The sequence below is a fragment of the Artibeus jamaicensis genome, unplaced genomic scaffold, assembly GCF_021234435.1.
Source record: "Artibeus jamaicensis isolate MK-2021 breed Jamaican fruit bat unplaced genomic scaffold, CSHL_Jam_final contig_233, whole genome shotgun sequence".
Lineage (NCBI taxonomy): Eukaryota > Metazoa > Chordata > Mammalia > Chiroptera > Phyllostomidae > Artibeus > Artibeus jamaicensis.
In genome coordinates this window covers 14,448,905-14,473,049 of record NW_026521486.1, presented here as the reverse complement: position 1 = coordinate 14,473,049, position 24,145 = coordinate 14,448,905, and the positions used below count along the sequence as shown (strand labels likewise).

Here is a 24,145-nt window from a genome sequence, read left to right as displayed (position 1 = left end):
TGGGTAAACTGAATTCAGAAGTCCAACTTCCTCCTCCAAGGGAGAGAAGTCTCTGTCCACATTCTTGGCTTGGAGAAGAGATAAGTTTTCCTCTTTTCATGATGTTTTCCTCTAACCTGATGTTAGGTGTTACCTGTGGTACTTGCTAGGTGACATTAAATAGACTCTGCATTGACTTACGACCTTAATGTCTTCCAACAACCAGCTCTTCCCTTTGCCAGCAGTCCCAACAGCAACAACACCAATAGCAACAATCATATCTCACATGCACTGAACAAATTACTACATTTGCTTTCTGAAACCAGTTGTGGGTTTGTAGAATGTCATCTCACTTACCTTGGTTAGGAGATCGCTGGGCTGCAGGATGTCTGGGGTCTCTTTTCAACTTCCAGATTCTAAAATTTCAGTGTGTGCTGTATGATGTTTTATGGTTTCTCTGCTAAATGCTGTTGCTATTATTATTAATAGTTAGAGTGAGGGCTAACATTTCTTGAACACTTATGCCATTCTGTTAAGTACTTAATATGCAATAGAATATTTAACCCCTAGGAAAATAATCTGTAAGGTGCGTATGTATTATTATCATTCCCAAGGTGCAAATGAGAAAACCAAAGTATAGCAAGGTTAAATACATTTCTCAGAGTTACACAGTTTATAATGGAGGGGCCATGTTGAGAATCCAGCTTGTCTGACCCTGGGATACCCACTCTACTATGGGAGTTGCTCTTACCAAGGTACTCACGAACAGGAGAGTTCAATTTATCTTGTATGTATATCTGGGGTCACAGTTTTTGCTCTACATGTACATTGGCCTAAACCCATAATCAGAGTCCCAGACATATTTTTAGAAAATAGAGGTCAGTCTGTAAGATTCGTGCATGACAATAAAAATGATAGTATTTATTTTCAATTCAGATGAAAAACTTGCTTGGAATCCTCTTTTGGAAGTTGGAAAAGTATAAATAGTATATTATGGAATGAAATTCAGACAAATAAGGCCATTTTACTTATGGGGTAGTAAAGGTCCCAATTGGGTCCACACTTTGTTACTAGGTGATAACAGTTAAGATTTCATACAATACACTCTTCTGAACAATAGTCTTTGAAGGAAGTAATTCAGAAGCAACATATACCACCATCATGATCACCACAAAACACTGTGCATCTCTGTCTTCATTTGGGTTCTCCCAGAGGCAGACCCTGAGGAAAGGATTCATTTTGGGGTTCACAGAAATCAAAGCCTTAGAAGGTGTCATTCAGTTGAATTGAAATATGCTCTTGATAGCGCTCTCCAATGCACATGCACACAGAGACACATGCGTGTGTGCACACACACAGTCAGAAAAAGGTCCAGCTCCTTTAACAAAGGCTGTGTCTGTGAAAAGCTTCTTGGAGGAACAGGAAGACTTTTTCTGCTTTAGCTTTTTACCCCTACACTTAGAATGGAAGCCAGCAGAGAAGACCAACCTGAAGCAGAAGAATCTCACATTTGCTCACTGTTTCCAACAGAAAGCAAGAACCCCTTCTACAGGACCTGGAGATTGGCATATCTGGAAAGAAAAGAGGTGTAGAGTGTGGAGACCACCCAGTGGTTGGGAAAAAGAGTGTCACCACGGTGAAGAAATTCCATATCTGGCCAAAATTTGCTCCCAAAGAGCCAGGGTTGGAGATGGGTTGTGGAGGAGAAAGCAGGATGACTGGACCTATGGTCCTGGAAATATCAGCTTCACTGTGCAGAGGCTTCTGAGAGGTCTCTTTCCTCTTTCTCTCCTTGGAAGCCAATAACAGACCCAGAGCAAAGCTGTACCTCCCAGACGGGCTGGTTTGCAATGCCAGCCTCTCTCTCAGACAGAAAAGCAACATCATCTCTGCCCTGACTCTCCCATGGCCCTCGGTTGCCTTCTCCCCACTGTGATCTCCCTGGGTGCTGCCTTTCAGATGCAGAAGTTGAGTTTCCAGAGAGTGGCAGACCTCACTCTTCATCTGGCACCCCTTTTTTGGTTCTAGGGCTCTAACCCTTGTTGGGGCCCCTTGATCAAGACGGGACTCCAGGCCCTTAATAATACACCAGGGAATGGGGGCATGGAGAGCAAGAGGAGGCCAGTCCAGGCAGCCACACTCCTGGTCATCTTGGGTGGAACTGGAGACTGCCCAGAACCAAGCGGGGCAGAGGACATAGGGCTGGAGCTGTCCGTGGTTCTGGATGACGTTAACGCCTAAATAATTAAGGCCAAGAGTAGCCTGCCCATCTTCTGCTAATGGATTGGAGGAGTCTGGGATTGTGGAGCAGGAACTGGTTTTAATTAACATGCTCGATGATTTTTTTAAATTCATTTAATTTTTATTGTATTTTTTCCATTACCATTTAGTCCCCTTATACCCCTTCTCCCAGCAATCACCACACATTCATGAGTCCTTTTTCCTTTTTGCTCAATTCCTCCACCCCCTCACCTCCCCCACCCACTAGCTGTCATCCTGCTGCTCTCCATCTATGAGTCTGTCCACATTTTCCTTGTTAGATCAGTTTGTTCATTAGATTTCACATATGAGTGAAATCATATGGTATTTGTCTTTCTCTAACTGGCTTATTTCAATACTAGTTTGAAAGAACATAAGCACTCCTCTGTTCATTACTTCAATGAACATAGCAGCATTATTTCAATTACCAATGTATGAAGGAGGCCCAAGTGCCCATCAGTGGACAAGTGGATAAAACAAAATGGGACATTTACACAGTGGAGTACTGCCTGGCCATAAGAAAGAAGAAAGTTCTACCCTTTGCAATGGCACCAATGGACCTGAAATTGATTTTAATTGGCCTACTCACTGGCAAGATCTGAGAGCTGCATTTCCACACACTCCAGAGAGTATGTCATTGCCTGGTTGCATATGAAAGTTTCTTTTCATGTCCCCCCTCAGTGCCATCTCCCTTTTTGGATTTAACACACTTCAACTAACTTGGTGTCCTTCACCCTTCCCCCTCTCAGAATCTCTCTCTCTTCCATTTCCCTCCTTTTTCCCACCTCCAGATCCGGGTGGAAAAGTGCCAGGTGTGGGCTGCATAGGATGTGGTCATTTTCAGCTTTACTTCTAATCGCCAAGCTATCAGACTGGACCTCATAAATCTGGGGCAGGCTAATAATGGGATTGGCTTAAAACCACTGCCCTGGACTGTATGTCAAGGAGATAGAACTTATAATTTCATCAAATAGAAACTGGATTTTTGGGACACTGAGGTTTGAGCCTCTTAAAATGGAGCTCATGTCCATGGTTCCAACTGATCTAATTCTGAGCCAGGACTAAAGAGTGAAATACTCTCCCTTTTAGGTCAAAGAACTCTGGGAGAGGGAGGAGAAAAGGAGGTTCAGGAATGGGGTGGTGCATAGATGGAAACAAGAACTTGCTGAATCAACTCAGCTTGGTTGGGCCACAGAGGTGTTGCCCTATGGCTCTCAGAGAAATCATTATATTGGGCCTGGTCCCACACTGGCAAGGAAGTAGATGATCAAATAAATATTTGTTGAATTAAACCCAAAAAGTGCAATAAATTGCATTCTTAAGCATTGTATGTTAGTTATTCTCTTCCTTCTGTTAGACTATGGAGCTAATGGCTGATTTTGCTGACATTTATTCTACAGTCCTTTGATGAGTGGGGATAGATCAGTACTCTTAAGGAAACAAGATGCTTTCTTTTCACATCCATCATTGAGAGACCAATTTGTCCTGCTTGATTTCACAAGAATTATTTACACTTGGACTTTTACATTGGCTTTTTCTAAGGTTACCTTTGGAGTGCAATGCTCTGAGGGGGAAATGATTTGACCATTGTACCAGTGGATTTTATTTTTAAAACTACTCTCCACTTCCTGCCCCTTGAAAGACAAAAGGTCTGACCACTGTCACTTCCCAAGGCAACCTTAAACTTGGGCAAGAGAGGGAAGCAGTGTTTTCTTGTGTTGGCTCCTCGGTCAAATAACATGTCTGGGAATGATGACGATGTTCAAATCACCATCATGATATTCCCAACAGAAAGAAATGCCATTAGCAGCAGGGTTCTGACTCTTTGTGGTTTAGAATTTAAAACCGGTAATGCTGCAGCTCTAGAAAGAAAAAGCTGCAAACTGGTGTGAATGTCAGAAATAGGAATAGAGAAGTGAGGGTCTATTGCCTTTAGCTCCAAAGAGGAAATTTCACTTCAGCCCCCAAAATTATCTTTTTCAAGATACAGTTTTAACTTCATGTAGAAACACGTCATTACTATATCACTTACAACATTAATTTGTGTGTATATATATTTGGGCTGTGTTGAAAGATTTACATTCTGCTTTAGCCACTCTTTTCTCAAGTGGAAACCAGAGTGTCTTTATGTAGGATGGCCACACAACTGTCCATCTCTTTGGAAAGAGGGGTCAACTGGGATCATGTTGCTGGACAAAAACTGATCATAATAATAATGACTAATTTTTATGGGAGCTTATCACTGATTTACAGCAGATTAATACTCATATTTTTAAATGATTTTTAATCATTTTTATTATTACTCTATTACATTTGTCCCAATTTTCCCCCTTTTCCCTCCTCTCCTCACCCCACTCCCCACGCCCACATTGTTGTGCATGTTCATGGTAATTCATAAATGCTCTTTAACTAGACATTTCCCCTTCTTTCCACCCTTTTACACCCTCCCCTCCACTTTGGTCACTGTCAGTCTGTTCTATATTTCCACGCCTATGGTTCTATTTTGCTCATTACTTTATTTTGTTCATTACATTCCTTTAATAGGTGAGATCATATGGTATTTGTCTTTCACTGACTGGTTTATTTCACTTAGCACAATATTCTCCAGTACCATCCATGGTTTCATGAAAGGTAGGAGTTCCTTCTTTCTTTCTGCTGCACAGTACTCCATTGTGTAAATGTACCAGAGTTTTTTCACCCACTCATATAGTGATGAGCACTTAAGCTGTTTCCACCACTTGGCTATTGTAAAGAGCCCTACTACAAACATAGGGGTGCATAAATTCTTTTGAATTGGTGATTTTCAGTATTCTTAGGGTATATTCCCAGGAGTGGAATCACCGAATCAAAAGGTAGTTCCACTTTTCTAGTTTTCTGAGGATATTCTATACTGTTTTCCACAGTGGCTGCACCAGTCTGTATTCCCACAAACAGTGCACAGAGGTTTCCTTTTCTCCATACCCTTACCAACACTTGTTTGTAGATTTATTAATTACGGCCATTCTGACTGGTGTGAGATGCTATCTCATTGTGGTTTTTAATTTGCATCTCTCTGATGGCTAATGATATGGAATATCTTTTCATATGCCTATGGACCATCTTTATGCCCTCCTTGGAGAAATGTGTATTCAGATCCTTTGCCCATTTTTCAGTTGGATTATTTGTCTTCCTGGTGTTGAAGTTGTATGAGTTGTTTATATATTTTTTATATAAAACCCTTGTCTGAAATATCATTGGCAAATATGTTCTCCCACAGAGTTGGCTCCCTTCTCATATATCCATCCTAAATTGTTAGATATGACTAAAAATTATTGAGAGGTTTCTATACACACAAGATATTACTTGATCTTTGTGACTATTTTATGAGGTAGGCATGACACTTCCACATTTTACAGACAGGAATTTGAGACTTGAGAGTTTGAAAGTCTCTCTCCAGGTAGGTTCAGCTTGATGGAAAACCAGCATTTAAATCAAGATTGTCAGAGCAGTGCTCTTCAAAGATGCTACTTCATCCATCTCAAATAGTTGACACAGACACCAGCCTGCAGCATCTGCAGTGTTATGGATGAGATATGAGACAAATTCACATGGACTACTGAGTCCTGTGGAGGAAAAGGGACAGCACAGCTACTCCCTCAAAAGGAGAGGGCCCTGACCCTTGCCTTGACAGATTTTTACTGGGTTTCAATTTGCACAGGAATACAGGTAAAGTTCATTAGTCATTGTCAGGCAGCAAGATAGCATACAAAGAACTATGAGGGCCTATTCTGAGTCAGGGTATAACTTTGGGAAACAAACTCATTTCCTGCTTGAACCCTTATCATTTAATTGAGAGCATTCTTAGCAAAGCAGGTTTCACAGGATTTTATGTATTCTTTCTTAGGCCTGATCACCCAGGGAGCCCACCCTTTGCAGCACAGGGTTGCACCGCCCTCTGTCATTGTTTCAGGCTTAAGTCAGGCAGTGGGAGTAAGGCAGCCAAGAGATTAGGAGACTTCTCACAGACAGAATGAAGACTCAGGCTTTGTCAAAGCCGAAAAGTGAGGGTCCATCACCCCCTTTCTCCATAGCCCCCCAAGTCCTTCCCTGGGGCCTGCAGGTGAGCGTGCCTGTCTTAGGTCGTTCCCCCTCTTTGGGAATCTTACCCATCATTGGCTAACCAACCAAGCATTGGAGGCCAGTTATGGAAAAAGGAGCAGAAGCGGAGTTCCTGCCAGGGAGATGAGCTTTGTTTCCTTAGTGGCTTATGGTCTGAAGGTCACTCACTCAGCCTTAGCCATGGGGGCAGTTACAGCTCCTAAAACCAGGCAGGGTGGTTCCCAACAAATAGTGTCACCTGGGAATGCACCACTAACCAAAATAGGGTACCTGGCTTTCATCTTTATAAATACCAGATGTTATCACCAAGGGAATAAATGTTGCCTTACTCCATTCTGTCTTCATTCGGTCAAAATTCATTCCAAGTCTGCAGTGAGTGAGAGTCAGAGTTGTGTCTCCTTGTCTGTGTATCAACTCCTCTGGACACTTTACCCTTCCTGACTTTTGCTCTATAAAAGGATAGGCTTGGGGACTTTACCACCTTCTTCCCTGCAGGTGGTACCCCCGGGATGGGGGTACAGGGTGTGGTGCTGTCTTCCATGCTGAGAAACTCTGATGCAGGAGGTGTGGATAGTCTGGTTCATTCTCTCTCATCTCCAGCCTCTGGAATGCTCTTTTAGAAGCCACATCATGCTTATAAAACCAGGCTGCCTTCTGCACTAAAAAAAAATAGATCCACCCCCTCAAGAGGGGCTCTGCAGGGAGCTTATTGTCTCCCTGGCTTTCCCAATGACATTCTGGGAATGAGAAGTTTTGGAAACATTTTCTCCTTGTCTATTCAGATATTACATTATTTTGGTTTGGCCAAGGAAGGGGAGCTCATCAAATTCCACCCACAGCCTCAAGACTGGTGGCCACCAGGAATATTTGGGCATTGGAGGAGCTTGAAAAACTTCCTAGGCTGATAGTTAGCCTTTGCAAGTAATGTTTTTCCAGGCTAACTCTACTTCTGGGTGGTGCCATTGCCCGCGGACCCCCTATGGGAAAGCTTTAAAGTGTTTTCTCCCCCAAATACAGTAGGTGGAGGCTGAAGGAAAGAGCCAGCCACTTTGTGTCTTTGCTTACAGAGTCATCAACTCAATCCCAACTCATCCTGTGGCCTCTTGGATTTCAAAGGAAAGGGGTGTGTGTGTGTGTGTGTGTGTGTGTGTGTGTGTGTGTGTGTGTGTGTGTGTGTGTGTGTTTGAGAGAGCACTCCACTGGGAAGAGGACACTTTGATCAATTTTTTTCTTTCTTTGCAAAGTCCATTTTTTGTTAGTTTTCTTTTCTTTTTTTAAACTGTTGTTCAAATACAGTTGTCTCCATTTTCTTCCCCCCACCCCTTCCCACCCCAGCCATCCCCACTTCCCTCCCTTGATTCCACTCCCCTTGGTTTTGTCCATGTGTCCTTTATAGTTGTTCCTGAAAACCCTTCCCCATTTCCCCCCATTATCCTCTCCTGCCCCCTCTCTGGTTACTGTCAGTTTGTTCTTAAGTTCAGTGTCGCTGGTTATATTTTGCTTGCTTGTCTGTTTTGTTGATTAGGTTCCATCTAAAGGTGAGATCATATGGTATTTGTTAAAGTCCATTTTTATAGGCTTTCTTATTTTGTCTCCCCTGTGATTTTTTTTTTGAAATTGTGAGGAAAGTCACTCATTACTTTCTGACCATTTCAGCCCCACTATAGATAACAAAGAAGTTTCATTGATGCATTCCCCTTTATTAATTAACAAATATTTACTAAGCACTCCCATAATGTCAGTTATTATTGAAGCAATGTCAATACAAACTACCTAGGCATAATCTAGTCTAAACTTAGTGAAAAGAATATCTTTGTTTTAAAAAATCATAACTTAAATTAAGACACAAAATTGTCAATAGCTCTTAAAAGGGAAAGTTGTGAATTTAGTTGTTTCTCAACTTTGTCTTGCAAAATAGTTTGTGAGAGACACTCTTCACCACATTCCCTGTATTTTGACTCAGAGAGAAATTTTTTAAATTATTGAGCATCTACTGTGTGCTATGTACTAAGGCTTTCAGAGGTGAAAAACATAGTCAAGGTTCTTGTTTTTATGAAACACAACTAAATTACATAACTTAGAAACCTAGAATTAAAAGTTAGATCCCTCCTTTCAGAAACTTACTGTTCACTAATACTACACATTGGTAGTGTTCTTACATGTATTTCTTTTGTTTAGACACAGCAGGGTTAGCTGTCAGTAAACATTACTATTACTTCTAAGAAACAGCTCATTTACTGGATATTAAACAGATGCTAATACTGTCATACAGAAATGTATTGAATCTCATTGTTGTAGACTGGGCTTTTATAACCAGATAAAGAGACTAAGTACTGAGTAGCACATTACTAAAATTCAAAGATTATCTTTCATTTGGTATCTAATTTCTTCCTGACAAAATTACAACCTAACCTAAGCTTTGACAACAAACACACTAAATTATCTTCAATAGGACTAAAAGTCACTATACAATAAAATATCCAGTCTAAAAAAACTATAAATATTTTAGTTCCAAAGTCAAAAAATTCTCCAATTTATATTTAATGTGACATAAAAATAGTTACCAAAATAGTCCCTTTGCAGAGTATATGGGCTCTGAAGGAACACCAGTGAAAAAGTCCATTTCCATTTGTAGAATTGGTGCTTGTTGGTGGGTTCTACACAGGCAGGAGGAAGAAGGCAGAGAAGCGAGAGTCCCAACTTCAAAGCAATGAAACCTCAGACACATGCAGACCGAATTGCTCTTTCCACCTGGCTGGCATATTTAGGCAGGTATTACTGCACCTATTAGTGAATGAGTGATACCTGTTTAAAGACACATGCTAGTGTTTGAATTCTATTTCAGGGCGAGGGGGGAACCTTAATTCATCCCATTTAACTTCCTTATTGTTAGAGTAAAATGGAGGTCCAATGAGGGGAAGTGGTCTGTGCAGGGTGACATAATTGGCCATTGTCAGAGTGGGCCACCAGAAGTCCAGTTTTCTCAAATCCGATGTAGTGTAGAGCTCAGGTGGTGCCCCAGAGTCACTGTTGATGACGACAGAGCTGGTCCGAGGATCGCACTTAAGGAAATGCTATGAAAATCCTATAAGATTTAACTATTTCCAAAATAACATGTTAAAGTAGTGCAAGTATCATTTCAAAGTATAGTTTCTTCAGACATTGTTGTTCTCCCCACTCTTTTTTAGACATCCAGTGTTCGTGCAAAATGCACAACCAACAAAAACCGAAGTCTGTTGACCTATCCAGACATGACTTAGATGATCTCAATGAGCCTATGCAATGGGTTGGAAATTAGAGACGCTGATTACTCTTTCATGTCACAAGATTATGCAGCTAATATATTTCTAAGGCAATGAGAGAAACATTTCATTCCAAGAAATATTTGGAAGTGCAAAATTTTGTAACCACTTAAGTTTTTAAACATAATTAAAAACTCTCATTTACTATTCAATAACATATTCCCTTAGTCATTCAATGAATATTTATTGAGTATCTACCAGCCAGGCTTTTAGTTAACATCTGTTTTATCTTAAGTGTCTTCAAAATTTCTCCCCAAGCAAATTTTACAATTACTGGAAAATGATTGTGCAAGTGGTGGGAGTCAGGTGGGGAGTTCCATTACCTCCCACAGCAGTATTTATGGTTACAATAAAACACAGATATGTTTTGATATTACACTATGAACTTTAATGTTTATAACCATTTAATAGGATTCTGAATTTTAAAAAATCTTCATAGGTAATATAACATAACAAAGCAGTTATTAGAATCACAGTTGACTGAAATAGAAAAGAACCTTTGTAAGCTAAGAGTTATTTTAAATCCAAAAGTTCAATCACCAAGTGATAGCTACTCCTTTAGGAATTTTCCATGGTGACTATGAAGGTTGGAAGAAGCAGGTCACAAATTTTAATTAACTTGGATTAAATGTGAGATATTATTAATCTTACTCAATTGAGAGTATGTGATTATCATCTCTAAATCAAAGATAGTCCCAAAAGATCTATCATTATGCTTATGGGTATGTATTAATATACTGTCATTTCAGATTATTTAGATTTATTTGTTAATCCTCATCTTGTTCAAAAAATGACTTAAAGTTATCATTTCATTTCAAATTAAAATTTGATTTTCAGACATTTTCAAATAAAAGAAGTAGTTGGATTTCCAACAACAGATTCTCAGTTGACAGACCCGGTTCTGTCTATAGCTTCACTTTATTTTCTGGAGGGCACTGCAAAGGATTCCAACTTCACCTACAGAAAATAAATAAATAAACAGATAGCCACTCATACCATGAACAAACACGCTTCAAGTGTCCACAATGTATAAAGCACTGGGAAATCACCAGGATGCGTGGAGATGCTAGGTACCACCCCAATCCTCAAGGAGCTCATGGCTTAGCTACGGTGAACTTGGGCAATTAGGGCACAGGTAATTACAAGTTTTAGGAAGTGCTAGAGCTACTAATGGAGTTAGCTTCCTCTGTCCATAGGCTGGTTCTCAGCAAAGGAGTTAACAGTTTTCTCTCCCCGGAAAATCACCAGCTGTTCTGTTCCTCTTTTGCATGACCATCTATTGATGCTTCCGAGGAGCTGAGCTATGGAACCTAAAAATGTGGTTCATAAAAACCTCCTGGGTCAGAATCACCTGGGATCTTATTACAAATACAAACTCCCAAGCCCGAGCACAAAATTTAGTAAATTTAGTCTGGAGCTATGACTCATGACTATTCATTTGTAACTATCACCCTAAGTGGTTCTGATGCACACTAGGTTTGAGGATGCACAGTCCAAGCAGATAATGCAGCCTAGACCACTGGACTAAGGTCTGATGAAGCCACTCCCATTCATGCCTTGTTCCTACATGGAGATGCTTTTCTCCTTATGTCAATATTTAATAAATTTCTTAGCATTCTTGTTGTGAAGGTAAGAAACCCAACCCTCTATTTCTGGGAAAGAAGATGGATTCAAAAGGTGTGTTACTTACTATTGATGGTGTCAGCCAAAATCTTAAGTTGCTGGGTATTGTCCAAGACCTCAATCCTTTGGGTATATGGGTCATAATGAACAGAGAACGGCCGCGGAATTGTAGCAGCAAAGCTCCTGAAACCCAAACCGTAGATCTGAGTGAAGGGCACCACTTGGGGAAAACGTAATTCTGAAAGATTTCTCAGTGGTGTTTCATTTGACTACTACTAGTAGCACTGAAAACTCATTAAAAGCCAGGCTGAGAAGTAAAGTGGAGTTTTAATGGGGTCCTCTTGAGAATCCTTTGCTGTTTTTGTGTCTGTATGAATACAGAAATACATGTACGCATATATTTTGGGTCACTACCTCCAAAAAGACAGAGGCAGCTTAAAAGCACAGATTACGATAAAACCAAAATTCTCACTGTTACATAAAATGAAATAAAAATAATAAATAAAATACACCTAAAGAATGATACAGAAAAAAATAAGCTCTGAGATGCCTGGAAGTCAGTGCAAGAAGGGAGATACATCTCTCAAAGGCTGAAGACAATACTACATTATTAATGAAATTCACCGTGGCTCGAGTCATCCTATGTACCAAGAACTATGTTGAGTTCTTAATGTTTTATACTCTTTATAATTATTATTCCTATTTAATCTTCATAGAAACACTAGTAGGAAGGTACTATTATTATTCCTATTTTACAGATGATAAAACTGAGGCTTGGGAAGGCTAAGTGACTGACTACCAAAGCCACAGTGACAGTTGTGAAGCTGGGAAAAGAGCCACATAATCTGATCCTCCACTAAGCCTGTGTTCTTCATTACTCCTGGGTCTGGGGGCAATGCACCATAACAGCTTTATGAGGGACATCAAGCAATGTAATTAACAAGATATTCCAAAATGACCTATAAAATGCAAAGATATCACAAATGATATTTCTAAGTTGGTTTTTGGTAACAGTAGAAGCTGCCACACTGAGAAGACAATGATACAGGAGACTAGCAGGGCTCTCCAAGTTTAGCAAGAGTGGTGGAGCGTAGAGGCTGGATAACCTAGTTCCGGAGCTAGAATGCCTGGGCTCACATCTGCTTCTTCCAGTGACCACCCCTGTGGCCATGGGCAAAGGGTCCTCTACCCCGCGGTAGCCTTATTCTTCCATTAAATTGGAACAACAGCAAAACTGTCTCAGAGGGTTGTAGCAAGTGCAATTATAGTACAGAGTAAGTACTACATGCGTGCTAGCTGTTATCATTTATTAGTGACAGGGGACTCGTGAAGAATAAATGGTTAAGTATACCTCTTCTCTGAAAAGAGCTTTCTCAGCCCAGTTGCTGACATAAACCGTGTCATGCACATCTGATTTTATTCTGCACCTCTTCCTTCTCATTCCCACAGTGCACCTCATTTTTGCTTTGGGTCACCTACCTCTGCCCTACTTATGTGTCTCAGTTGAGCAATCAGTCTCGGGCCCAGGCCTCCTTTGGCCAAGGAGTAGGAACATGACCATACTGATCCTTGTTTCTGCCTAGAGCTTGAAACTTGAAACTGAAAGAGGTTCACGTTGATTTCTCCTAACTGGAAGGCACTGTGGGAGTCCCAGAGATGCTCGGGTCCCTTCCTATTTGAGTCTTCTTTTTAGAACTCCCTTTGTTTCTGCAAGATACCCCTCTGTGGCATGGAGCTTTTGTGGATGTCTCCTCTGGACCCTGAACACTAGCAAAGCAGGTGGGGTTTCAAAGCCCTGAGAGGCCCAGGGTCTGGCAATCTCTTCCCTATGGGTCTGGGACTGATTACTTGCTGAATGAGGGAATCCTCTCCAGTAGGGCCCATCCCAATGTGATCCCAGTGTGAAAGGTACTGGCTCTGAGCCCACTGCCCAGGTCCAAATCCTGGCCAAGTCACTTGCTAGCTGTATGACTCTGGGTGAGTTATTTATACCCCTCTATGTTTCTGCACCCTCATCTGCAAACTTTGTAGTCTTATGTGAAGATTAAATGAATCAATACATAGAAAGTACTCAGAGTAGTGTTTAGCAATAATAGTAGGCATCTTACCTGTGTTGTTGCTATTATTATTATTATTATTATCATTGTTATTTCACTGCGCTAATCTACTAAATCCCATAACCCTAAAGAGGTCACAGGAATGGCAGAGTGGGACCTTTAGGGGCTCATGGGAGGCCAGGCTCATAGTAAGGGGTAGAGGCTTAGGAGAGAATTGGAAAAGAGCGTCAGGAAGAACATCAGAACCTGGAGGGAGAGGGAGAAAGGGAGTCATTTTAGGCCAAATGTGTATGCTCATGGCAAGAATTTTACCTTTTATGACCTAAGTCCAAAGCATTGAAAGCTGACATCCCCAGCATCACAGGATCCCAGAGGCTTACATACTTCATGTCTATTATCCATCACTAATGATACTTCAAAAAAGATGTGGTAACAAATGGTGAGTATTAGGATAGCCATGTACGGCCTGTCTCCTACCAGGAAGAGAGTTGCCCAGGTGGATTAATTGCAGGGTTGTCAGCTCAGTGGGCTGAGAGTTTCAGAGTCCTTGCCTCTTGCTGGCCAGCACTTGAGATTGGTGCATTTGCTAATTACTTATTGAGTGCCTACGATGTGTTAGGCAAACGAGGGTGTCCAGCGTTTTGGCATCTGTGGGCCACACTGGAAAAAGAAAAGTTGTCTTGGGCCACATATTAAATACACAAACATTAATGAAAACTAACGAGCCGAAAAAAGGGTTTTAAGTAAACTTATGATTTTGTGTTAGGCCACATACATAGCTATCCCAGGCCACCTGTGGCCTGTGGGCTGCAGTCTGGACACCCTAAAGTCTGGGGGAAGAATAGAAAACAGAAATGACAAAATCCCTATCCTTATGAATTTAAAAATATAATATATGAGAAGTAGATATTGATGGGTAGTAAAGAGAAAAATTAATTATAGGAGAGGGTAAGGAATATTGGGGTGGCGCTGAGTAGTGAATTTGAATACATTGGTTAAAAAAAGACACACAAAGGTTAAATGTGGGTGAAGATTTAAAGGAAATCAGGAAAAGAGTTATGCAGGTGTCTGGGAAAATAAAGTGAACAAAGGGCTTCCCCAGGTTATAAGATTTCATTGGCTGATTGGATGGAAGGGTCTCTGTGGCCACTCTATATACAGGAAGGTTCAATTGGTGGCTGCATTGAACAAGGATCAGATAGCTGAGCAGTCTGCAGGGATCAGCTTGTCTAGACCATAAGCTGTGAAACAGGTCCCTCTAAGGAACCCTTCTCACCACTAAGGAACCCTTTCCAACAGAGGGTGGGAAGGGACGAGGGTGGAAGGCTCTGTCTGCTGCGCACTGTCGCTGTGGGCACTGGGCACCTCTTGACCCACCACCCACAGATCAGTGGCATCATACCAAGTCAGGAGGTCTCCAGGGCTGTTGACCCACCTTAGTTGCCACCTCACCTTACTTTCTCCTTGGCATCATTAAAACTTTCGGCCACATAATACAGGGGCTGGAACTCTGTGACCGTGTACTCCTGGACAGCTGTCTTCTCCAGGTCCAGGGGGAGGAGCTTTGGCTTGCCAGACAAGCAATACTGCAAACCCCAAGTAGAACGTTTCAGAGTTAAATCAGAGCCAGCGGCCCCTGTTGCACCCTGCAGGCCATTTGTACACCTGCTCTGGTTTCGTCCTGATTCCTTCCACACCCCAGGCCAGGGGAGTGAGCCACATTATTTTGCATCTACTAGACCCTACCCTCTAGAGTTCACGTAAAACCTACAGTTAAGATAGAAAGGAATAATTCACTCCAACCATCAATCAACAGATGATGTGGGAGCCAACCACACTTTCTGGCATGTATTTTCATACATCAGTATGCATAGGTCAGCCTTGGAATCAGGAAGCCCCTCTGTCCTGGAGACCTGTGTACTTGCAGTTCAATTTCTAATACACTCATGTGTTTATCTAACACATTCATGTATTTATCTAACACACTCATGATCAAATCATACCTGCTAAGGTACCAATCACTTGAGGTTAATCCTAAGGATTGAGTACAAAATGGATATAAATGGGTTTTCCACAGGACCAAGAAAAATAAGAATCATCAGCTGTTTCCCCCACTTCCAAATCTGTCATTGGTTCCTGTTAGGGCCATACCTGTAATTCACCAAAAGATGACAGGAGCCCAGCACCATATGCCTTTATGGAGTCTCCTTCTTTGCAGAGCCCAAACTCCACAGTAAACCAGTAAATCTGGAATGGAAAGTCAAGTTGAGAACATACCCCAAGGAAGGTGAAGGCAGCAGATGCCCCAGGATCAAGGACAGGCCTGCCCAGGTGAGAGTTTGTATAGGTCTGTTCTTGGAATCAGCATGACCTGGGGTTACCTCTCTGTCTCCTGTGTCTCACACTAAAGCCATAACCTGTTGAATGTTCAATTCAGTTGGCTGAATGCAGGATGCAACAGGAAGCAATGGGAGGGGGAAAGAGTACTGGGGGAGCCCCAAAAGTACACCCCTAACAAATTTCTCTCTCTAGGACAGAAACTCCTCCACCACTTGTGCTTTCTTCTCCATGGCATCAATCAAAGTAAGATGTTCTCTTTAAGTTGGTTGAGCCTACCAGGCAATGCCATCAGGCTCAGCAGTGGGAGGCAGGGATTGGACGGTGATAGAACCAATCAGGGGTCATCCCCTCAACTGTGCTAAACTTGGGATGTTTCTGAATTACCGTCAGTCACTGATTCCACACATGCACTTTATGCCCGAGAATTCCCAAGGGCGATTACTACAGCCTGTCAGTGTTTTCAAGGCACTTTGTTTAGAATCACATGTAAATATCGGCATGCAGCTGATTTCAAAAGCAAACCATTAAAGAGGAATACAAATGTAAAATTTCACTTGTGCCAATATAACCCAGCACACTTTGATTCCCTTTCCAAATGACCTGGCTTTCAGGGAAGGATAGAAACTTCAAAAACCTCAGGGCTAGAGCCCGTAACACACCTCCTACCCACCAGGGAAAGCGGGAACTTACTGTGGCAAGTTTCTCAATATACTCATCAGGTGCACCCAACGAGGCGAGGCCAATCTCCTGTAATTGTGGAGGAACAGAGTCATTGACATGACTGGGGTCTGCCTATCTTCAACCTTTACCCTCAGTTTCAAACTTGTAACGGACCACAGAAAGGTGACAGATAGCCAGATACCCTCAGAAGAGCCCAGAGAGACCCCGATTGTTCTGGCAAGGCTGCCCCAACCACACATCATAGAATCTCTGACCCCTAGCATGGGGGAAATGGTTGGTCCTTTGTATTCACTTAAAGATGAGTCAGCTGTAGCATAAAAAAGGGAGATGACCTGCTCAAGATGACACAGTACTTTGTGTCTAAAACCTCATCTCTTGATTCCAGCTCAGTGATTATTCTCCCACAGCAGAAGTGGAACATTCCTGAGTGCTGGATGAGTTTTAATAGTATACCCTGAAGACACCACAGGAGAAGTGCCAGGCATCTGTCCAGGTACACACTCATATAGTTGGGGATTATGAAATGTCACGGTCCGCTTTTCATCACAACTCTGACTGTAAAATTTCTCTAGCGTTCTCTCGATCTGCTACAGCATCTGCTGCAGCCAGCCTTGTATCAGTGTATATATACAAATATATATGTGTATGCGCGTCTTCCCTACGGCATGCATTCATTCACTGCAAAAACATTCATTGAATGCCTTCTATGTGGCTGGAGGTATACAAAACTAATAATGGTCCTTTACCTCATGGTGCTTCCCTTTGAGTAGGTAGAAACAGACAATAAATACTAAGCATCTATATGGGTATGTTAGAAGGTTGTAAGTTCTAAGGAAGGAACAAAAACAGAAAGGGTCAAGGGGAACTGAGAGTGCCCGGAGTGGGGGGAGGCACTGGGAGTGATTTTAAATAGGGTCCCAGGATAACCACTGGTGAGATATTTGAGTAAGTTTGATGAAAGTGAGGTCGTTGGCTCTGCTGACATCTGAAGGAAGAATGTTGTACAGGCCAAGTGTACAGCCAATGAAAATCTCTCTAAGGAGGGGTAATTCAGTTGGTTCAAGGAACAGAGAGGGGCCAGTGTAGTTACAGCAGAGTAAGAGGGTGGGGGCATGACAGGTGATATCAAAGAGGAATCTGGAGCCCAATCATGTAGGACCTTTTTGGTTATTTAGGGCTTAACATTATCCTCTCAGTGAAATGGGAAGCCATTACAATGTTCTGAGCAGAGAAGTGGCAAGATCTTATTTATGTCATCAAAGATTCACTGTGGATGCTGTGTGAGAATAGACTGTAGGGGACCAAGGGTGGAGGTAGAGAGACCAGTTAGGAGGCTGGGGCAGTCACCAAGTGAGAAATGCTAACAGCTGAGACCAGGCTGGTAGCAGTGAACATGATGGGCAATGGCCAGACTCTACACATGTTTTGAGGGTAAACACTTAGAGTATTCTGAAAGGTGAAAATAGTTCGTCATGTTCCCCAAGTGCTTTTGGTTTGGGAAACTGGAAGGACAGAGTTGGCATGAAATAATATAGGGAGGGGTGGGGGAGATGGTTTGAACGGGAAAGTTAGGAATTTACTTTTGGATAAGGTAAACAGAAGTGTCTGCTACACATCCAAGTGGGATATTTAATAGGTGGTTGGATACGTAAATCTAAGTTTTAGGGTTAAAGTCTGTGGTGAAGTTGTAAGTGTGCTTATCATAAGGATCAGGATAGTATTCAAAGCTATGAAACTGGGCGAGATAATCAATGAGTTAATATAGACAGAGAGAAAGACTAAGGATTGGGTCCATCATGTAGCAAAAGGCCACATGGTAGCCATTAGCCCTGTATTCCCGCCCGGGTCAAACCCTATAACTAGTCCAGATGACATGCAGGGAAAATGCTGTCTAGTTGGGAAAAAAAAACAGATTTAGACACTGGCTTAAGCTGGCTCTACTCTCCTGCTCCTTCCCCATCTCTGCTCCAGACTCACCACAGTCCTCAGTCTCTCTTAAATCCAAGATCAAAATGGTAACCCTGTTCTAGTAGTCACCATCCTTTGTGGGCCCACAGCTTGCTTAGAACACGGGGTCCCAAGATTTCCATGTGCTCCATCCTCACCTCATCTTTCACTCTAGTGGAAAGTAAGTTTGGCTATAGATTAATAAGGAATGGACTCAGGGAAGCTTCAATATGGTCCTCTGCCTCAGGACTGTCCAGATCGAAGTTGAAACCCTGTGCCCACAGCTCCCATCCCATGACTCAGGTTAATTCCTCTGTGGGACTCCACAAAATGCAAATGGTTTAAGGAGGGTTTGTACTCAGCCTCTGATTGGGCAGAGTAGCTTCTGGTGGCAAGAACAAACTGTTCCTATTCTCTGAGAAGAACATTGATTTATCTTTGGCCATAGTAATAAAACCCAGTTTTAAAGCTTCCCAAACAATCAAGGACATCCTGGCAGCAAGAACCACACTTCTGAAAGACAGCGGGTCGGCAGTAACTTCAGTCCAGTCTTGCAGATTCCACAGTTAAGGTTCAACGAATCTTTAAACTCTTCTACTTCTAAAAGTTTTGCAATATCTGTACTCCATGATTCCCAGAACCTTACAGAAAAGCAACACTTTGCTTGTAGAAGGCTGTGTCTTGCAAGTACAGTTCTCCCTCACTTAGCAAGCAGTTAATTCAGCTCTTTGTTTATCTGTTTTAGACATTAAGTAGTAGCCTCTTCATTTCACAGTAGAAATATTTATTTCTTTCAGCTGCTTAAAGTTCACATGCAATCCCATTATTGTGAAATGCATCCATAATCCAACATTTGCTTGTGGGTCAGTCCATGTGATACTCACTGTGTGAGTGTGAGAGTGTGTGTGTGTGTGTGTGTGTGTGTGTGTGTGTGTGAGGAGGGCTTTTTATTGCTCCGTATCTGTGGACACTAAAACACAGGGTGGTCTGGTAAGCTGATTGGCAGCATGGTGGGATCTATGAATGCGTCATTCAACAACCTCATGACCTAACCTTACCTAACCATAGTTCTAGGCTGCCCTTAAGTACCCAGAGAGCAAGAGAGAAAGAAGGCTTTGTGGATTCTTTCATTGACCCCAAAAGTATTTTTAACCTGGTTACCACTCTGATGGATGAATCCAGATCTAGCCTGTTATTCTGATTATAGTAGAAAGATTACAAGCTTATTATTTTTTAGCAATTCTGAGTTGGCTTTGGATTCTATTGGCATTGGATTCTTGGCAAATGTTGTCTTACTTAATGAAAACATGTACCAAATGTCTGCTTGAGAAGGTAGGGCTACTCCTACATGCAGATCAGGGAGGCTTTCATGGACCAAAAGGCCCTTAAACGACAAAGACGAGTGAGATTAGCAAATGCAACAATATTATTCAGAGGATAAACAATTCACCAATCCCACACTGTGGTCTCTCAATTAGGTAGTTAGCCATCACCATGAGACCACACACCCATCTTAGGTATGAGCACAGAACTGTACCTTCCAGAAGATAAGAGAGTACCTCCATGGTATCGATTTATTTGAGCAATCCAGGTCTCACCCCTGTAGCTAGAAGGCTAGAGAGATTCACTCCTCACCTGGGAAAACTGGGCAAAGTTGCGATCTGAAAACAAGGGCACGTGTCCCAACAGTTCATGGCAGATGTCACTGAAAGACAGAGAGCACAATTTGAGAGTAAAGAAGGGTTACAAAGCAAGCTAGACTCAGTCTTTCCACATGAGAAATAGGTGGAAAAGAAATGAAGTAATTCTTTCAATTTTATGGCCTCACTTCCAAGAATAAGTGGTATGCAAACCGTGGGATCAGATGAGGCAGGGTGTAAGAGAAAAGAAGGAAGGAAAAAGAAAAGAAAAGACCGAGGGCAGGGCAAAACAGCCAGGGAGTTTTAGGTATATGCCTACTGAGGTGCAGAGGAGTAAATATTCCCGTGGGCATCCTCCCACACACCTGAGTGAGCTGTGGATCATGAACGCTTCCCATCTCAAGCCTTCACCTTGGCATTGACATTCCTGGGCAGATCCAATCTGCTCAGTTATTCCCCACAGGGATTTTTTTTATATGTTGATAGCACTGTTCCTCTCCTATTCTGGAGTTGGCAGCAATCAGTCAGAGAAGAAAACACATTGATTTAACACTTAATGTGCCAGGCCCATTAAGAACAGATCTGTTCTGATTTACAGTAATGAACTTTAAGGGCAGGGAAAGACTATTCAGGGTGTCTTGCTGACTTTTTGTATAAATTGCTTAATATCTAGCTGCCTAAGAAAATAGCTAAATTCAAAAGTAAGCAGCACAGCAGCCAGCCATTCTGTACCTCCAGCTAAAACACAATCAGGCACGGAAAGCCTAGATTCATCTAGGCATGCATTTGGGAGGTGTGGAGGGAGCTTGCTGCCTCTTTCCTATTTCCTGTTCCCATTTGAAATGTCATAGCTCTGACTTCTACGATTCCTTCGGAATTTGAATGTGACCTTTCATTCCCATGGCCGGGGGAAGTCTGAATCTTTGGCTCTCAAGACACCTAGATTTCCAATCAGTATGGTCTTTCTATTTGGACAGAGAAAATCCCTAGAAGAGATGAGTTTTTCTCCTAGCATCAAACAATCGAATCATCCAGGCAACTTGTTTTATGGATCGGTCCACAATGAACCCAAACCACATTCCCGAATGGGGGAGAGGCGGCGTCCTCTGTTGCTGGCAGCTGGTGGTGGGGGGACAATACTCACGGTTCAGGTGTATACATGGGTTTGGACCCGTGTCTGATGTACTGGGTACAGTGGAAGACTCGGAAGGCCAGGCCACCCAGGAAATCCCGAGAGGAAAGCAGGCCAGCCACGGGTCGGAGGCGGAAGCCAGTGCAAGCTAGAGAGCAAGGGAGAAAGAAAACTCAATGCCCACCGCAGAAGAACCAGAGAGGCCTGAAGCTTTAGGTAGGGAAGCAACACACCCAGCTGCCCAGCAGGACGGGTGCCAATGCCAGGCAGACTGGGCCTCGAGTGCCTGCCCAACGCTGTCCAGCTGGGTGACGGGGGCCAACTCTCTTCACTTCTCTAAGCCTCGGTTTCCTCATCTGCAACAGGTGGATGAATACTTCTTAAGATTATTCTAAGCATCAACAGGGCTAATAAAATAATTCACATACCTAGCACTTTGAAAACATCCGATAAATTCATTGTCGGTTAAGTTGAAACAGTTATTCCCCACTCTGCGTGTTTCCAGAGTTCAGAGGAAAGTTTCACCTCACTCCCCAGGGAGGAACATGCGAAACGAGCGCCCTGGCTTCCCTGCTGCACCTACACAGGCCACCCCGTGACGAGCAGTGGCTTCTCTCAGTGGAGCCTTTGGGAAGAGGAACGAATACTCTCAATTCCACCCTGAGTCCCTTTCTCTCTTATTGTCTGTGTGTCCACGAAGGAGCACACACTGGCCTGCCCTTGACCATGCAGTGGACTACACGCTGTGCCAATGAACTGTCAGGCAAGTACACTGGACCCGGGGGCGAAACACCAGGAAGCCCACGGGCCTGTACACCTCTACCACCTTCTCTCAGCTGCTTTCATCAGTAATAAAGCGGACAGTCTGTGCTGGATTCACAACCCTTCCTGGCAGAGAGGGAAACACTCGTCTTCCTGGAAATGACGTGAAGAGGCCGGTCGCCCCAATAACGGATTTCCCCGCTGAGGTACTCGGAGTCCAAAAGCACTGAGCGCCTACCGTGGGTGCATCACTACGGTGGTGCTTTCCCATGCAACACCTTATTTTATTCTCCCAATTTCCCCATGAGACAGGCTGAAAGACTGGCACAGGCCCCAGTGGACAGGTGACAAGCTGACGTCAGCTCACCCAACTAGAGAAAGTCAGGGCGTGATTCATACCACATGGGTGTATATAGACTTAGAGCTCAGGGCTCTCAACACTGCCCCCCCAAAAGCACATTTTTTATACAAAGGCACACTTCTCATAGCAGAGGTGCAAGGAGAGCCCTGGGCTTTGAGTCTGAAAAAATAAAACGCTTTTCAGGGGCATCGATAAGGCAAAATTCATGCCTTTGTGGGGAGGCCGCGCTCAATGGGGACATCTAATTTTTCCTGGGGGGATCAACCTGAACGCATTGCCACGGGCACACGTCCCCTCCTGTCCCTTCACCCTTGGCCCCGCTGCGGACTCACACTGCAGGAACTGAGAAACCTCTTCCAGCTGGGGCACGTTATCTTCACGGAAGCCGCAGTACTTCTCCAGCAGCGGGAAGATGTGATTGTGCTCGTAGCAAGCGTGGGTTTTGTACAAGGTCTTCAGGGTCCTGAACACCATCCCCCACGTTTTCTTTTCCTCCTCTGTGTACTCCACTCGTGGGATGGGCTGCCCACTAGAATACAGGCATGAGTTACTCGTCTCTGGCAGGGCAGGTGCACAGTGGTGGATGAAGGAGCACCAGCAGAGGGAGAGGGTCCAGGGTCTGTGAGATGCCACCACCTGGACTCCCTAAGTCATTTGAAAGAGCGGAATTCCACTTCTTGATGTAGAAGACATTCGACTGGTTTGGTTAAGCAATGATACAAGGTCTCACCTCCTGCGCCGCACCAAGGACTTGCTGTCACAGTGGGAAGTCACTTGGCCTGCCTGCTCTCTTATCTCTCTAACTGCTTAGGTAAGATGAACATTCACTTACCTTCAGACGCCAGATAAGTAATGTAAACGTGTAAACCAGTAGGTACAGACAATAGGAGGGGAGGGTGAGACTACTGAGGAGTGCATCCTCTTTCTAAACAAAGGCATCAAGGTCAACTAATGTTTTGTATTATGTCAACTAAAACAATTATATCTGTGGGCTACAGTGGATTTGCTGTGTGCACCGTGAGCCTGAGACCCCTGCTGAGTGGTCTTGCACTTCCTGCATTTGTTATTTCTGCCCCTCGGCAGAAAGGTGTCACAAAGGTATTGAAATGCACGCTAGGTATACAATCTGCTCACAAAGCATCTTCTGCTGTGACATGGCAGAACTACAGGGAGCTTGGTGAAGTACACGTATTGGCTGTGCCCTGTAGACCATGAATCTGTGGGGAGGGGCAGGTCTAGGCATCTGGATTCTAATAAGCTCCTGGGTGACATGCTGTCATTTAGGAGTCATTCGTTTCAAAGGTCCTTTTAAAAATGAAGCATGAGCTGTGTTCTGAACAGTGGAATAAAATAAAACCAAAGAAAGCCTGATTTCCAAGACGAGTGACTGTTCTGTGGGCTACAGGCCTGTTTTCTAACAGGATGCACAGTGTCTGGAACAAGGCGAGACTGCTTATCTCAAAATAACAGCTCATCCTCATCAGGTTCCAAACTGGGTCACTCCTGCCTCTTCAGAATTGTAGCTCATCCGAGGACAGGAAAGCAAAGTCACTGTTACGTTCCACAGAAAGGTGGGCAGGGATTAGGGGGGAAAGACAGATTATGGCTTAAGTATTAAAAGCAACATAAGGTCCAGTAACGACCAGCAGGGATTGTAAAAAGAACAACAGGTCAGGCCCTGCCTAAAGATGCATCATTGTTTCAGGGCCAAGTGCTGATGAAGGAAAAGAACAGGCTTCGGAAATGAACAGAGTTGGGTTCAGTGCTTGGCTGTGCCGGTTCACAGCTAAGTGGCCTTAGGCAATTTAGTACCTGTCTAAGCCTAGCCTGTGCAATGTTACATGGGCTAACTGTTCAGAGACACGTTTTATCAACTGATCGATATGCTGAGATTCTATGATTCGAGATGCAGGAGTTTGATCCCCATGTGGAGCAATTCTGGGGAAGATGCCAGAGACCCGAAT

At 43.2% G+C, this 24,145-nt stretch overlaps 1 protein-coding gene across 3 annotated transcripts in view; it reads right to left on the bottom strand.

Annotated features, from left to right (window-relative positions):
• Positions 1-10,003: 10,003 nt before the first annotated feature.
• PAH (phenylalanine hydroxylase) overlaps positions 10,004-24,145 on the bottom strand; it is a 47,737-nt gene continuing 33,595 nt past the window's right edge. For 2 of the 3 annotated variants that reach the window (XM_053661604.1, XM_053661605.1), the window contains 8 exons: positions 22,514-22,710; positions 21,071-21,206; positions 19,922-19,991; positions 16,349-16,405; positions 15,470-15,565; positions 14,771-14,904; positions 11,329-11,444; positions 10,004-10,595 (listed from right to left, as the gene is read on the bottom strand). In XM_053661604.1, the coding sequence (XP_053517579.1) occupies positions 10,552-10,595; positions 11,329-11,444; positions 14,771-14,904; positions 15,470-15,565; positions 16,349-16,405; positions 19,922-19,991; positions 21,071-21,206; positions 22,514-22,710 (850 nt within the window). In that variant the 3' untranslated portion in view covers positions 10,004-10,551. The remainder of the gene's footprint in view (positions 10,596-11,328; positions 11,445-14,770; positions 14,905-15,469; positions 15,566-16,348; positions 16,406-19,921; positions 19,992-21,070; positions 21,207-22,513; positions 22,711-24,145) is intronic. The other variant, XR_008390896.1, reaches the window with a different exon arrangement.